We start from the raw sequence: 16,417 nt of genomic DNA on the forward strand, positions 1-16,417 counted from the left end.
GCAACTGCTCGGTATCCGACTGTAAGGCACTTTAGAGGGTAGTGCGTACAGCCCAGTACATCACTGGGGCCAAGCTTCCTGCCATCCAGGACCTCTATACCAGGCGGTGTCAGAGGAAGGCCCAAAATATTGTCAAAGACTCCAGTCACCCAAGTCATAGACTGTTCTCTCTGCTACTGCACGGCAAGCGGTACCGGAGCGCCAAGTCTAGGACCAAAAGGCTCCTTAACAATTCATCAAATGGCCACCTGGACTATTTACATTGAACCCCCCCCACCCCGTTTGTTTTTACACTGCTGCTACTCGCTGTCTATTATCTATGCATAGTCACTTTACCCCTACCTACATGTACAAATTACCTCCACTAACCGGTGCCCCCGTACATTGACTCGGTACCGGTACCCCCTGTATATAGCCTCGTTATTGTTGTTTTATTGTGTTACTTATTTTACATATTTATTTATTTTACTTTAGTTTATTTAGTAAATATTTTCTTAACTCTATTTTCTTAAAACTGCATTGTTGGATAAGGGCTTGAAGTAAGCATTTCACTGTAAGGTACCTGTTGTATTCGGCGCATGTGACAAATACAATTTGAATTGATTATATTTTATTTTATACCACACATGACAAGAACAGAATGTTTGTTCTATTCTCTTCTCTCAGATAACAGTGTTCCGAATGGGTTCTGAAGGACATCAAGATATCGAAATGGCCATTCTGACTGCCTTATTAAAAGGTTTGCATTGTTTATTTATTTTTCTCTTTTCATTCTTTATATATGAGGGATCAGCTTTAATATTGCAGATAGATTGTAGCTTCCATCAATGGAATTGTCTGCATCACTTCCAATCCCCCATATATATCTTTGTAAATATATATATATATATATATATATATATATATATATATATATATATATATATATATATATATACAGTGAGGGAAAAAAGTATTTGATCCCATGCTGATTTTGTACGTTTGCCCACTGACAAAGAAATGATCAGTCTATAATTTTAATGGTAGGTTTATTTGAACAGTGAGAGACAGAATAACAACAAAAAAATCCAGAAAAACGCATGTCAAATTGCAATTGATTTGCATTTTAATGTGGGAAATAAGTATTTGACCCCCTCTCAATCAGAAAGATTTCTGGCTCCCAGGTGTCTTTTATACAGGTAACGAGCTGAGATTAGGAGCACACTCTTAAAGGGACTGCTCCAAATCTAATCTTGTTACCTGTATAAAAGACACCTGTCCACAGAAGCAATCAATCAATCAGATTCCAAACTCTCCACCATGGCCAAGACCAAAGAGCTCTCCAAGGATGTCAGGGACAAGATTGTAGACCTACACAAGGCTGGAATGGGCTACAAGACCATCGCCAAGCAGCTTGGTGAGAAGGTGACAACAGTTGGTGCGATTATTCGCAAATGGAAGAAACACAAAAGCACTGTCAATCTCCCTCGGCCTGGGGCTCCATGCAAGATCTAACCTCATGAAGTTGCAATGATCATGAGAACGGTGAGGAATCAGCCCAGAACTACACGGGAGGATCTTGTCAATGATCTCAAGGCATCTGGGACCATAGAAAACAATTGGTAACACACTACGCCGTGAAGGACTGAAATCCTGCAGCGCCCCCAAGGTCCCCCTGCTCAAGAAAGCACATATAAGGGCCCGTCTGAATGATTCAGAGGAGAACTGGGTGAAAGTGTTGTGGTCAGATGAGACCAAAATCGAGCTCTTGGGCATCAACTCAACTCGCCGTGTTTGGAGGAGGAGGAATGCTGCCTATGACCCCAAGAACACCATCCCCACCGTCAAACATGGAGGTGGAAACATTATGCTTTGGGGGTGTTTTTCTGCTAAGGGGATAGGACAACTTCACCGCATCAAAGGGACGATGGACGGGGCCATGTACCGTCAAATCTTGGGTGAGAACCTCCTGCCCTCAGCCAGGGCATTGAAAATGGGTCGTGGATGGGTATTCCAGCATGACAATGACCCAAAACACACGACCAAGGCAACAAAGGAGTGGCTCAAGAAGAAGCACATTAAGGTCCTGGAGTGGCCTAGGCAGTCTCCAGACCTTAATTCCATAGAAAATCTGTGGAGGGAGCTGAAGGTTCGAGTTGCCAAACGTCAGCCTCGAAACCTTAATGACTTGGAGAAGATCTGGAGTGGGACAAAAGAGGAGTGGGACAAAATCCCTCCTGAGATGTGTGCAATCCTGTTGGCCAACTACAAGAAACGGCTGACCTCTGTGATTGCCAACAAGGGTTTTGCCACCAAGTACTAAGTCATGTTTTGCAGAGGGGTCAAATACTTATTTCCCTCATTAAAATGCAAATCAATTTATAACATTTTTGACATGTGTTTTTCTGGATTTTTTTGTTGTTATTTTGTCTCTCACTGTTCAAATAAACCTATCATTAAAATTACAGACTGATCATGTCTTTGTCAGTGGGCAAACATACAAAATCAGCAGGGGATCAAATACTTTTTTCCCTCACTGTATATATATATATATATATACTGTATATATACATACATACATACATACATTTATTAATGTTTCAATGGAACCAACCCAAATCATACAATGATTTAATAAAAGATAAATGTCACCAAAATCAAGGTTTCATAATTATTATCCTTGTTTAGTACTTAGTGCAGCCACCTCTGGCAAGGATATCAGCATGGAGTCTTTTCCTGTAATGTTTGACAAGGTTAAGGAACACATTTGGAGGGATTTTGGACCATTCCTCTATGCATATCCTTTCAAGATCCTTCACATTCTTGGGTTTGTGCTTGTCAACGGCCCTCTTCAACTCAGCCCACAGATTTTTGATTGGATTGAGGTCCGGCGACTGAGATGGCCATGGCAGAACATTGATTTTGTTGTCACAGAACCATTTCTGTGTGGATCTTGAGGTATGTTTTGGGTCATTGTCTTGTTGGAAAGTCCACCTACGGCCAAGTCCCAGCCTTCTGGCAGAGGCAACCAGATTGTCATTCAAAATTGCCTGATACTTAGTGGAATTCATTATGCCATCAATCTTAACCAGTGCCCCTGGACCTCTGCAATTAAAACAGCCCCAAAACATCACTGACCCACCACCATATTTCACCGTGGGTATGAGGTGCCTCTCCTTGTCTGCATCTCTGTTTCGAAGCCAAACATGCCGATGCTGTATCTGACCAAAACGTTCAATTTTGGTCTCATCTGACCAGAGCACCTTCTTCCAGTCATCATTTAAATGACGTTTGGCAAACTCCAAGCACTTGCGTCTGTGTCTTGGGGTCAGAAAGGGCTTTCTTCTGGCAACCCTTCCAAAGAGCCTGTGGTTGTGGAGGTGGCGTCTGATGGTGCTTTTTGAAACCTGGTGACCCCAAGACGCCACCAAGGCCTGCAATTCTTTCACAGTGATTCTTGGGGATTTTGTTGCTTCTCTCACCATCCTCCTCCCTATCCTGGGGGGCAAGATGCATTTGCGTCCTCTACCCGTGAGGTTTTCAACTGTTCCATATCTTTTTAATTGACAGTGCTCATTGGTATATTCAATCGTTTGTGGATCTTCTTGTTGCCTTTACCAGATTTATGAAGGTCTACGACCATCTGTCTCTTTTCTACTGCCAGTTCTTTTGTTTTCTTTATGGTGTTGAATGACAAAGGGATATTGCATTAGAGTTACCTCATTTATATACCCTAGTGAAACAGGAAGTGATGTAATGGCTCAATATAGTTCCTGAAGACTTAGATAAACTTAAATAAGTGGAATTTAATTCCTGGTTTAATGTTGGTAGATGTTATTTATAATAATCTTTAAGGGTGCCATTCATTGTAAAACCTTGATTTGGAGGACATTGATTTTTAATTCAATCAATAAATGATTTTGGTGGGTTCCATTGGAACATTAATATAGCACAGTATTTCTCACATGTTGGTATTTTGAGTTCATCTCTATAATTATATATTTTTAAGTATTTTTTTGTGCATTGCCAGTCAGGGGTGCCAGTAATTTTGGAGCCCACTGTACATACTCACACATACATATAAAATACATATACATATACATATATATATATATATATATATATACACATCTTTTAAAATATATGTTCCTTTATTATTTTCCCCTAACCCTACCAGCCCTCCCCTAATTGGAGTAAACTAATGGACAACAACACTTAGGCTTCTACTTCCAGGTCATACATTCTATAGACATTTTACGGACACAATCTTTTTTACAATAGTTATCTTTTGTTCGTTTTTAGTCCGATCCTTCAGCTACCCTCAACCCCTCCCCTCTATTTCTGAAGACCATCCATTTTGATTTCTATATTTTAATTAATTTAACACTTTTTCGGATGTACACTTTGAATATGTTACTTTTAGCTCTGTGGGTGTTAAAATCGCTAAGGAGTTTTTTTCTGTGCACTTACTTACTTTTCTGATTTAAAACTGATTGCCATAACTGCCCTGTGAAGTCAGGGTGCACAGTTCTTAAGGGTATGGCAGATGAATGGGACTGTCCTGTGTGTTGCTAGGCACCAAGAGCCTCTACCAATGACACTGTCTATGTTGTGTACTCCCAGGAACCAACGCCTCGGCCCCGGACCAGCTGAGTCTAGCTCTGGCCTGGAACAGAGTGGACATAGCACGCAACCAGATCTTCGTCTACGGTCACCATCTACCAGTGAGTCATTTACCAGACTACCCTGCAGTCCACCGTGCAGTCCACTTAAGGTTGCAAAACTCCGGTAAATTTCCCAAGTTTTCCAGATACCCCAGGTGGATAATTTAAGCAGACATTTCGGAATACTCTAACCAGGATTTCTGGAAAATAAGGGACGTTTATTTTGGGAAGGTAACAGGAATTTGGGAAGGTAACAGGAATTTCGTAACCCTGGCTAAGGCCACCTCATCTGTTGCTGATCCGAGACAGTCACCATACAAACCTGCCATGAAGCATCACCTCAAAACCTCAGAAAGAGATTATCAAATTCTGAAAAAGAAACATAATCTTTTCTGTATTTGTCAAATATTTACTTTACAGTATTAACTGGAAGGATGTCAGACCACACTAACTGAAATGAGTTTTGATACAGACAGACACATTAATGACAGAGATCTAGGAACATCCTGACGTAATATGATCCCGATATGTTCCCAAAGGTACAGTGATCCCACTAGGGTATTACGGCTTTGTAAGGACCCTCTCCATTCCTATTAAATGACCATTTTAGGAATTGGACTCTTAACATTTCCCCTCATCTTTTTGGATAAAGAAGATTAATCCTACTAGTTGATTATGAACATGAACACAAAAACCAAATCACATTTTAATGAACATGTTTTTTGCAATGAACCTCCGCTCCTCCCCCAGCCTGCCAGTGCCCTAGCCAACAGCAGTGGCACCATAGCCACTACCACAGAGAGGCAGAAGAGTCCGGCCACTGCCCCCAGGAACAAGGCCAAGGCCCGGGGGAAAAAGGGGAGAGGAGGGAAGGTCAAGCCTGACCCACCAGAGGAGACTGACCCTAGGAAGATAGAACTAATGCGATGGGTGAGAACAGTGCTTGAGTTGGCCCGGTGCTTGGCACGTAACATTTTCTACTGCTTGATATAATATTAGTTCTGAAATACCATGAGCTCCGGCATCTAAATATAAAGAGTAGTGGCGCCAGTCATGAATGTGTGCCTCTCCCAGGTGAACTCTCTGGAGCAGGCCATGATGGACGCCCTGGTGCTGGACAGGGTGGACTTTGTCAAGCTGCTGATAGAGAACGGGGTCAACATCCACCACTTCCTCACCATCCCTCGCCTGGAGGAACTCTACAACACGGTGAGACAGGCAGGCAGGCAGGCAGGCAGGCAGACAGGCAGGCAGGCAGGCAGGCAGGCAGGCAGGCAGGCAGGCAGGCAGGCAGGCAGGCAGGCAGGCAGGCAGGCAGGCAGGCAGGCAGGCAGGCAGGCAGGCAGGCAGGCAGGCAGGCAGGCAGGCAGGCAGGCAGGCAGGCAGGCAGGCAGGCAGGCAGGCAGGCAGGCAGGCAGGCAGGCAGGCAGGCAGGCAGGCAGGCAGGCAGGCAGGCAGGCAGGCAGGCAGGCAGGCAGGCAGGCAGGCAGGCAGGCAGGCAGGCAGGCAGGCAGGCAGGCAGACAGACAGACAGACAGACAGACAGACAGACAGACAGACAGACAGACAGACAGACAGACGATCATAATGTCCACCACTTCCTCACCATCCCTCGCCTGGAGGCGCTGTACAACATGGTGAGATGAGACAAGACCACGCTAATGTAGAGACTTGCCCTGAGTCCCAAATCAACCCCATATCCACTTCTAGGGTTTGATTTAGGATTCAGAGAGAGGAGCACAGTGTGTGTCCATCACAGAGAGGATCTTAACCCTGTACAGTGGAACAACAAGTGTTCATGTATTTTATTCATATTGTACAACTTTCTCTAACACACAGAGACTGGGTCCTGCTAACACGCTGCATGTTGTGGTGAGAGATGTCAAGAAGGTAAGATGATCTCTCTGATTCATGGGAGACATTCTTCCTCATTCAACATTATTTGTCCTGTTTCAGTTTAATGAAAGTGTGGTTTGTGCTGTTACAGCCAGGTGTGTAATCAGGGATTACAGTAATGTAATCTGTGAGTATAATCTGTGGTGTTCCAGGGCAACCTCCCACCAGACTACCAGATCACTCTGATTGACATCGGTCTGGTGATGGAGCACCTGATGGGCGGGGCTTACCGCTGTAACTACACCAGGAAGAACTTCAGGGCGCTCTATAACAACCTCTACGGGCTGAAGAGGGTAAGACTAGTTAGCTCTATAACAACCTCTATGGGCTGAAGAGGGTAAGACTAGTTAGCTCTATAACAACCTCTACGGGCTGAAGAGGGTAAGACTAGTTAGCTCTATAACAACCTCTACGGGCTGAAGAGGGTAAGACTAGTTAGCTCTATAACAACCTCTACGGGCTGAAGAGGGTAAGACTAGTTAGCTCTATAACAACCTCTACGGGCTGAAGAGGGTAAGACTAGTTAGCTCTATAACAACCTCTACGGGCTGAAGAGGGTAAGACTAGTTAGCTTTATAACAACCTCTACGGGCTGAAGAGGGTAAGACTAGTTAGCTTTATAACAACCTCTACGGGCTGAAGAGGGTAAGACTAGTTAGCTTTATAACAACCTCTACGGGCTGAAGAGGGTAAGACTAGTTAGCTCTATAACAACCTCTATTGACTGAAGAGGGTAAGACTAGTTAGCTCTAGAACAACCTGTATTGACTGAAGAGGGTAAGACTAGTTAGCTCTAGAACAACCTGTATTGACTGAAGAGGGTAAGACAGGTGGCATCAGTAACTAGATCACACAAGAAACACAATAGAAAGGAAAGGCTCACCAACCAAAGAACTTATCAATATCATATGATGTTATTAACAATGTCTAACATGACATTATACCATATGATGTTATTAACAATGTCTAACATGACATTATACCATATGATGTTATTAACCATGTCTAACATGACATTATACCATATGATGTTATTAACCATGTCTAACATGACATTATACCATATGATGTTATTAACCATGTCTAACATGACATTATACCATATGATGTTATTAACCATGTCTAACATGACATTATACCATATGATGTTATTAACCATGTCTAACATGACATTATACCATATGATGTTATTAACCATGTCTAACATGACATTATACCATATGATGTTATTAACCATGTCTAACATGACATTATACCATATGATGTTATTAACCATGTCTAACATGACATTATACCATATGATGTTATTAACCATGTCTAACATGACATTATACCATATGATGTTATTAACCATGTCTAACATGACATTATACCATATGATGTTATTAACCATGTCTAACATGACATTATACCATATGATGTTATTAACCATGTCTAACATGACATTATCCCTCCCTTCTTCTGGTTGTTTGCAGCCAAAAGCCTTGAAGATGCTTGGGCTGGAGGTAAGAGCAAGTCTTTGTTCTAGAAATACTGTACACTATTTCCATCATGCAACCATGCTAGAAATGTTGTATTCCTTTACAAAGAGAGATGTTGGATGGTACAGTTCACAAAACACAACACTATTCTAAAAGTTATCTGAACAACACTATTCTAAAAGTTATCTGAACAACACTATTCTAAACGTTATCTGAACAACACTATTCTAAAAGTTATCTGAACAACACTATTCTAAAAGTTATCTGAACAACACTATTCTAAAAGTTATCTGAACAACACTATTCTAAACGTTATCTGAACAACACTATTCTAAAGGTTATCTGAACAACACTATTCTAAAAGTTATCTGAACAACACTATTCTAAAAGTTATCTGAACAACACTATTCTAAAAGTTATCTGAACAACACTATTCTAAAAGTTATCTGAACAACACTATTCTAAAAGTTATCTGAACAACACTATTCTAAAAGTTATCTGAACAACACTATTCTAAACGTTATCTGAACAACACTATTCTAAAAGTTATCTGAACAACACTATTCTAAAAGTTATCTGAACAACACTATTCTAAACGTTCCCCTCTGTGTGTTATCTGCCCTAACACCCTCACTTCACCCGTGTCACTTCCTGTGTTCCACCAGGACGAGGAGCCGAGGGGACAGAAGAAGAAAGGGAAGAAGAAGAAAGAAGAGGAGGTGGAGATAGATGTGGACGACCCTGAGGTCTGTCGCTTCACCTACCCCTTCCACGAGCTGATGGTGTGGGCCGTTCTCATGAAGCGCCAGAAGATGGCCCTGTTTCTGTGGCAACGTGGGGAGGAGGCCATGGCCAAGGCTCTGGTGGCCTGTAAGCTATACACAGCCATGGCTAAAGAGTCGTCTGATAGTGAACTGGTGGATGATATCGCCGAGGACCTGGACAACAACTCCAAGTGAGATCCTGACTTCTACTTCTCCCTCTACTGAGATAGTGTTTCCTGTCTTCTACTTCTCCCTCTACTGAGATAGTGTTTCCTGTCTTCTACTTCTCCCACTACTGAGATAGTGTTTCCTGTCTTCTACTTCTCCCTCTACTGAGATAGTGTTTCCTGTCTTCTACTACTCCCTCTACTGAGATAGTGTTTCCTGTCTTCTACTTCTCCCTCTACTGAGATAGTGTTTCCTGTCTTCTACTTCTCCCACTACTGAGATAGTGTTTCCTGTCTTCTACTTCTCCCTCTACTGAGATAGTGTTTCCTGTCTTCTACTTCTCCCACTACTGAGATAGTGTTTCCTGTCTTCTACTATTCCCTCTACTGAGATAGTGTTTCCTGTCTTCTACATCTCCCTCTACTGAGATAGTGTTTCCTGTCTTCTACTTCTCCCACTACTGAGATAGTGTTTCCTGTCTTCTACTTCTCCCTCTACTGAGATAGTGTTTCCTGTCTTCTACTTCTCCCTCTACTGAGATAGTGTTTCCTGTCTTCTACTATTCCCTCTACTGAGATAGTGTTTCCTGTCTTCTACTTCTCCCTCTACTGAGATAGTGTTTCCTGTCTTCTACTTCTCCCTCTACTGAGATAGTGTTTCCTGTCTTCTACTATTCCCTCTACTGAGATAGTGTTTCCTGTCTTCTACTTCTCCCTCTACTGAGATAGTGTTTCCTGTCTTCTACTTCTCCCACTACTGAGATAGTGTTTCCTGTCTTCTACTTCTCCCTCTACTGAGATAGTGTTTCCTGTCTTCTACTTCTCCCTCTACTGAGATAGTGTTTCCTGTCTTCTACTTCTCCCTCTACTGAGATAGTGTTTCCTGTCTTCTACTTCTCCCACTACTGAGATAGTGTTTCCTGTCTTCTACTTCTCCCTCTACTGAGATAGTGTTTCCTGTCTTCTACTTCTCCCTCTACTGAGATAGTGTTTCCTGTCTTCTACTTCTCCCACTACTGAGATAGTGTTTCCTGTCTTCTACTTCTCCCTCTACTGAGATAGTGTTTCCTGTCTTCTACTTCTCCCACTACTGAGATAGTGTTTCCTGTCTTCTACTTCTCCCTCTACTGAGATAGTGTTTCCTGTCTTCTACTTCTCCCACTACTGAGATAGTGTTTCCTGTCTTCTACTTCTCCCTCTACTGAGATAGTGGTTCCTCTCGTGATCATCACAGAGAGGCAGGTCATTGTCGCTGATGATTAAAACATTCTACATTCCCTAAAATTCTACTACTTTTGCCTCACCTAATGTCTCCTAATTGTCAAGGTCCTTCAAGCCAGATACACTGTGGTGATTATCTTATTTTATTCAACCTTCATTTAACCAGGCAAGTCAATTAAGAACAAATTCTTATTTACAATGACGGCCTAGTTCAACCTATAGTTCCACACACCCTATTTCCCGTTGTCCTTAGTATAGAAAGCCGGATTAAGATCTCCGATTTTTCAGGCCATAAAGTCTTAGTAAAAGGAGATCTCTCTCTCTCTCTCTCTCTCTCTCTCTCTCTCTCTCTCCACAGGGAGTTTGGCCAGTTGGCCTACGAGCTCCTGGACCAGTCATATAAGCACGATGAACAGGTGGCCATGAAGCTGCTGACCTATGAGCTGACCAACTGGAGCAACTCCACCTGTCTGAAGTTGGCCGTGGCCGCCAAGCACAGAGACTTCATCGCCCACACCTGCAGCCAGATGCTGCTGACTGACATGTGGATGGGAAATCTGAGAATGGGGAAGAACCCCGGGCTTAAGGTAAATTACCCGAGTTGAATTGGTAACTTCACTCCTCGGCTTGAAATACCACCATTGACTTTCTATCTTTTCAGGGGTGCAGCAGTAATAACCCCTGGTTCTATTGGTTCCTCTCAAGATTTCCTCCTTCCAGGGAGTTGTTCCTTAGCTGTCTTGTATCTGCTTTTGTCTTTGTTGTAAAGCAGAAACAACCCCATGAGTTGAGAAACAGTCTGACCTTCATGACCACGTGGACAATACTCTTCATCTCTACCTGGTACAGCTGTAAAGCACTTTGTGACAAGAGGGTTTTGTCTTCCTAGGTGATTCTGGGCATCATATTCCCTCCATCTATTCTTCTGCTGGTGGACTTCAAAGGAGACGACCAGTCCTACACGGCTGACTCTGAGGAAGGCAAAGACAAGGACGATGACACCAAGGTATAGAAGATACAGGTTGACCAACATATCACGAAATGCTTGTCAGAGTAGTGCGATGTTCATCCACAAGACTCTGTTCCTTGAACTTCCATTGACATTGTGGTCATTTAGCAGACGCTCCAGAGCGATGTCCAGTTAGTGCATTCATCTTCAATAAAGCAGCTATCAGCAAAGGCACCACTAGTACGAAGTGGTGTGCTGTATGACTCCATGTGTTTGGTGGAGACCAGTTACAGTCAGCTCCTGTAACAGATAGGCCCATAGTAACAGATAGGCCCATAGTAACAGATAGGCCCATAGTAACAGATAGGCCCATAGTAACAGATAGGCCCATAGTAACAGATAGGCCCATAGTAACAGATAGGCCCATAGTAACAGATAGGCCCATAGTAACAGATAGGCCCATAGTAACAGATAGGCCCATAGTAACAGATAGGCCCATAGTAACAGATAGGCCCCTGTAACAGATAGGCCCATAGTAACAGATAGGCCCATAGTAACAGATAGGCCCATAGTAACAGATAGGCCCATAGTAACAGATAGGCCCCTGTAACAGATAGGCCCATAGTAACAGATAGGCCCATAGTAACAGATAGGCCCATAGTAACAGATAGGCCCATAGTAACAGATAGGCCCATAGTAACAGATAGGCCCATAGTAACAGATAGGCCCATAGTAACAGTGTAACAGATAGGCCCATAGTAACAGATAGGCCCATAGTAACAGTGTAACAGATAGGTCCATAGTAACAGATAGGCCCATAGTAACAGATAGGCCCATAGTAACAGATAGGCCCATAGTAACAGATAGGCCCATAGTAACAGATAGGCCCATAGTAACAGATAGGCCCATAGTAACAGATAGGCCCATAGTAACAGTGTAACAGATAGGCCCATAGTAACAGATAGGCCCATAGTAACAGATAGGCCCATAGTAACAGATAGGCCCATAGTAACAGTGTAACAGATAGGCCCATAGTAACAGATAGGCCCATAGTAACAGATAAGCCCATAGTAACAGTGTAACAGATAGGCCCATAGTAACAGATAGACCCATAGTAACAGTGTAACAGATAGGCCCATAGTAACAGATAGGCCCATAGTAACAGTGTAACAGATAGGCCCATAGTAACAGATAGGCCCATAGTAACAGTGTAACAGATAGGCCCATAGTAACAGATAGGCCCATAGTAACAGATAGGCCCATAGTAACAGATAGGCCCATAGTAACAGTGTAACAGATAGGCCCATAGTAACAGATAGGCCCATAGTAACAGTGTAACAGATAGGCCCATAGTAACAGATAGGCCCATAGTAACAGTGTAACAGATAGGCCCATAGTAACAGATAGGCCCATAGTAACAGATAGGCCCATAGTAACAGATAGGCCCATAGTAACAGATAGGCCCATAGTAACAGATAGGCCCATAGTAACAGATAGGCCCATAGTAACAGATAGGCCCATAGTAACAGATAGGCCCATAGTAACAGTGTAACAGATAGGCCCATAGTAACAGATAGGCCCATAGTAACAGTGTAACAGATAGGCCCATAGTAACAGATAGGCCCATAGTAACAGATAGGCCCATAGTAACAGTGTAACAGATAGGTCCATAGTAACAGATAGGCCCATAGTAACAGATAGGCCCATAGTAACAGATAGGCCCATAGTAACAGATAGGCCCATAGTAACAGATAGGCCCATAGTAACAGATAGGCCCATAGTAACAGATAGGCCCATAGTAACAGTGTAACAGATAGGCCCATAGTAACAGATAGGCCCATAGTAACAGATAGGCCCATAGTAACAGATAGGCCCATAGTAACAGATAGGCCCATAGTAACAGATAGGCCCATAGTAACAGTGTAACAGATAGGCCCATAGTAACAGATAGGCCCATAGTAACAGATAGGCCCATAGTAACAGATAGGCCCATAGTAACAGTGTAACAGATAGGCCCATAGTAACAGATAGGCCCATAGTAACAGATAGGCCCATAGTAACAGATAGGCCCATAGTAACAGATAGGCCCATAGTAACAGATAGGCCCATAGTAACAGATAGGCCCATAGTAACAGTGTAACAGATAGGTCCATAGTAACAGATAGGCCCATAGTAACAGATAGGCCCATAGTAACAGATAGGCCCATAGTAACAGATAGGCCCATAGTAACAGATAGGCCCATAGTAACAGTGTAACAGATAGGCCCATAGTAACAGATAGGCCCATAGTAACAGTGTAACAGATAGGCCCATTGTAACAGATAGGCCCATAGTAACAGTGTAACAGATAGGCCCATAGTAACAGTGTAACAGATAGGCCCATAGTAACAGTGTAACAGATAGGCCCATAGTAACAGATAGGCCCATAGTAACAGTGTAACAGATAGGCCCATAGTAACAGATAGGCCCATAGTAACAGATAGGCCCATAGTAACAGTGTAACAGATAGGCCCATAGTAACAGTGTAACAGATAGGCCCATAGTAACAGTGTAACAGATAGGCCCATAGTAACAGTGTAACAGATAGGTTCATAGTAACAGATAGGCCCATAGTAACAGTGTACCAGATAGGCCCATAGTAACAATGTAACAGATAGGCCCGTAGTAACAGTATAACAGATAGGCCCATAGTAACAGTGTAACAGATACGCCCATAGTAACAGTATAACAGATCTTGTTGGCTGGACCTCACTACATATTCGTTGCCAAACCCACTGGCACCAGGTCATCTACAAATCACTGCTAGGCAAATCCCTGCCTTATCTTAGCTCATTGGTCACCATAGCAACACCCACCCGTAGTCTGCGCTCCAGCAGGTATATCTCACTGGTCATCCCCAAAGCCAACACCTCCTTTGGCCGCCATTCCTTCCAGTTCTCTGCTGCCAATGACTGGAACGAACTGCAAAAATCTCTGAAGCTGGAGACTCTTATCTCCCTCACTAACTTTAAGCATCAGTTGTCAGAGCACCTTACCGATCACTGCACCTGTACACAGCCCATCTGTAATTAGCCCACCCAACTACCTCATCCCCATATTGTTATTTATTTTGCTCATTTGCACCCCAGTATCTCTATTTGCCCATCATTTCTTGCACATCTATCATTCCAGTGTTAATACTAATTGCAATTATTTTGCACTATGGCCTATGTATTGCCTTACCTCCATAACTTACTACATTTGCACACACTGTATATATATTTTCTGTTGTAGTTTTTGACTTTATGTTTTGTTTTACCCCATATGTAACTCTGTGTTGTTGTTTTTTTCGCACTGCTTTGCTTTATCTTGGCCAGGTCGCAGTTGTAAATGAGAACTTGTTCTCAACTGGCTTACCTGGTTAAATTAAGGTGAAAAAAATAAATAAAATAAAAATTGTTTTAGGATGACAATGTGTCAAGGAAGGGGGACGAGGAGGAGGGCAGCAGTAAAGTCCGGAGGAAGCCTATTGGACGGAGAATCTATGAGTTCTATGACGCCCCATTCACCAAGTTCTGGTTCAACACCGTAAGTATGACTACAGTAATAACCTCCTACCTGACCTCCTACCTGACCTCCTACCTGACCTCCTACCTGACCTCCTACCTGACCTCCTACCTGACCTCCTACCTGATCCTAATAAATACTAAACATACCTCCTACCTGTTCCTAATAAATACTAAACTGAATTATTACCTGATCCTAATAAATACTAAACATACCTCCTACCTGTTCCTAATAAATACTAAACAGACCTCCTACCTGACCTACCTGACCTCCTACCTGACCTCCTACCTGACCTCCTACCTGACCTCCTACCTGACCTCCTACCTGACCTACCTGACCTCCTACCTGACCTCCTACCTGACCTCCTACCTGACCTCCTACCTGACCTCCTACCTGACCTCCTACCTGACCTACCTGACCTCCTACCTGACCTCCTACCTGACCTCCTACCTGACCTCCTACCTGACCTCCTACCTGACCCTAATAAATACTAAACAGACCTCCTACCTGATCCTAATAAATACTAAACTGACCTCCTACCTGATCCTAATAAATACTAAACTGATCTCCTACCTGGGCTACCTGATGTCTAGTGGTATGGTATGTTATGTTATATGGTCTATCTGTTTCTCTGTTAGATCTCTTATTGGGCTACCTGATGTCTAGTGGTATGGTATGTTATGTTATATGGTCCATCTGTTTCTCTGTTAGATCTCTTATTGGGCTACCTGATGTCTAGTGGTATGGTATGTTATGTTATATGGTCCATCTGTTTCTCTGTTAGATCTCTTATTGGGTTACCTGATGTCTAGTGGTATGGTATGTTATGTTATATGGTCCATCTGTTTCTCTGTTAGATCTCCTACCTGGGCTATCTGATGCTGTATAACTACATCATCCTGGTGAAGATGGAGCGATGGCCGTCCATCCAGGAGTGGACCGTCATCGCTTACATCCTGACGCTTGGCTTCGAGAAAGTCAGACAGGTAAATAAATATCAAGTTTAATTTCAAGGTCAAGTTCAAGTAAGCTTGGGGAATTCATTCTCAGCTGAAAATAAAAAATTCCCAACCTCCTATATAATACATTATAGGGAATAGGCAATTTCAGATGCAGCTCTACTGTATGTGAGCATTGATTGATGCCTTGTACTTCCCTCACAGACTTTGATGTCTGACAGGGTGTAGAGTACATCAAGATGTTTCGCTACAGAAATGGGACATCCTGCCCCATGCACGGATTTGGCTCGGAAAAGGCTTACTTAGTTACTTTGACCTTGACCCTTAGATCCTGATGTCAGAGCCTTACTTTGACCTTGACCCTTAGATCCTGATGTCAGTGCTGGGGTTACTAACTTTGACCTTGACCGTTAGATCCTGATGTCAGAGCCTGGGAAGCTGAAGCAGAAGATCAACGTATGGCTGGAAGAGGTCTGGAACATCACTGACCTGGCAGCCATCTCCACCTTCCTGGTTGGCCTTCTGCTGAGGCTGCAGAATGAACCCCTCCTGGGCATCGGACGCGTCATCTACTGCATAGACATCATCTTCTGGTACATCAGGGTGCTCGACATCTTCGGGGTCAATAAGTACCTGGGACCCTATGTCATGATGATTGGGAAAATGGTAACTTCATTAATTGATTGATTGATTTCTTTTTGATAATTCAAAGTTAGCAGGCTGCTCAAGAGACAACATTACATCCATTAAACATTATCGAGGATAAAACCCCAATATAATACAGCACAGAT

General features: G+C 43.1%; 1 protein-coding gene across 1 annotated transcript in view; it reads left to right on the forward strand.

Moving 5' to 3' along the window:
• The window catches only part of LOC311134804 (transient receptor potential cation channel subfamily M member 1-like), a gene marked incomplete at both ends in the record, with an annotated part of 142,202 nt that overhangs the window by 71,573 nt on the left and 54,212 nt on the right, over positions 1-16,417 (forward strand). Inside the window, 13 exons of the mRNA XM_084168587.1 lie at positions 667-739; positions 4,603-4,703; positions 5,394-5,573; positions 5,718-5,852; positions 6,483-6,533; positions 6,692-6,832; positions 8,015-8,044; positions 8,686-8,975; positions 10,531-10,759; positions 11,062-11,178; positions 14,566-14,688; positions 15,525-15,653; positions 16,041-16,292. Of these exons, the coding sequence (XP_084024713.1) occupies positions 667-739; positions 4,603-4,703; positions 5,394-5,573; positions 5,718-5,852; positions 6,483-6,533; positions 6,692-6,832; positions 8,015-8,044; positions 8,686-8,975; positions 10,531-10,759; positions 11,062-11,178; positions 14,566-14,688; positions 15,525-15,653; positions 16,041-16,292 (1,851 nt within the window). The remainder of the gene's footprint in view (positions 1-666; positions 740-4,602; positions 4,704-5,393; positions 5,574-5,717; positions 5,853-6,482; positions 6,534-6,691; positions 6,833-8,014; positions 8,045-8,685; positions 8,976-10,530; positions 10,760-11,061; positions 11,179-14,565; positions 14,689-15,524; positions 15,654-16,040; positions 16,293-16,417) is intronic.

Source organism: Coregonus lavaretus (genome assembly GCF_964263955.1).
Source record: "Coregonus lavaretus genome assembly, chromosome: 9".
Lineage (NCBI taxonomy): Eukaryota > Metazoa > Chordata > Actinopteri > Salmoniformes > Salmonidae > Coregonus > Coregonus lavaretus.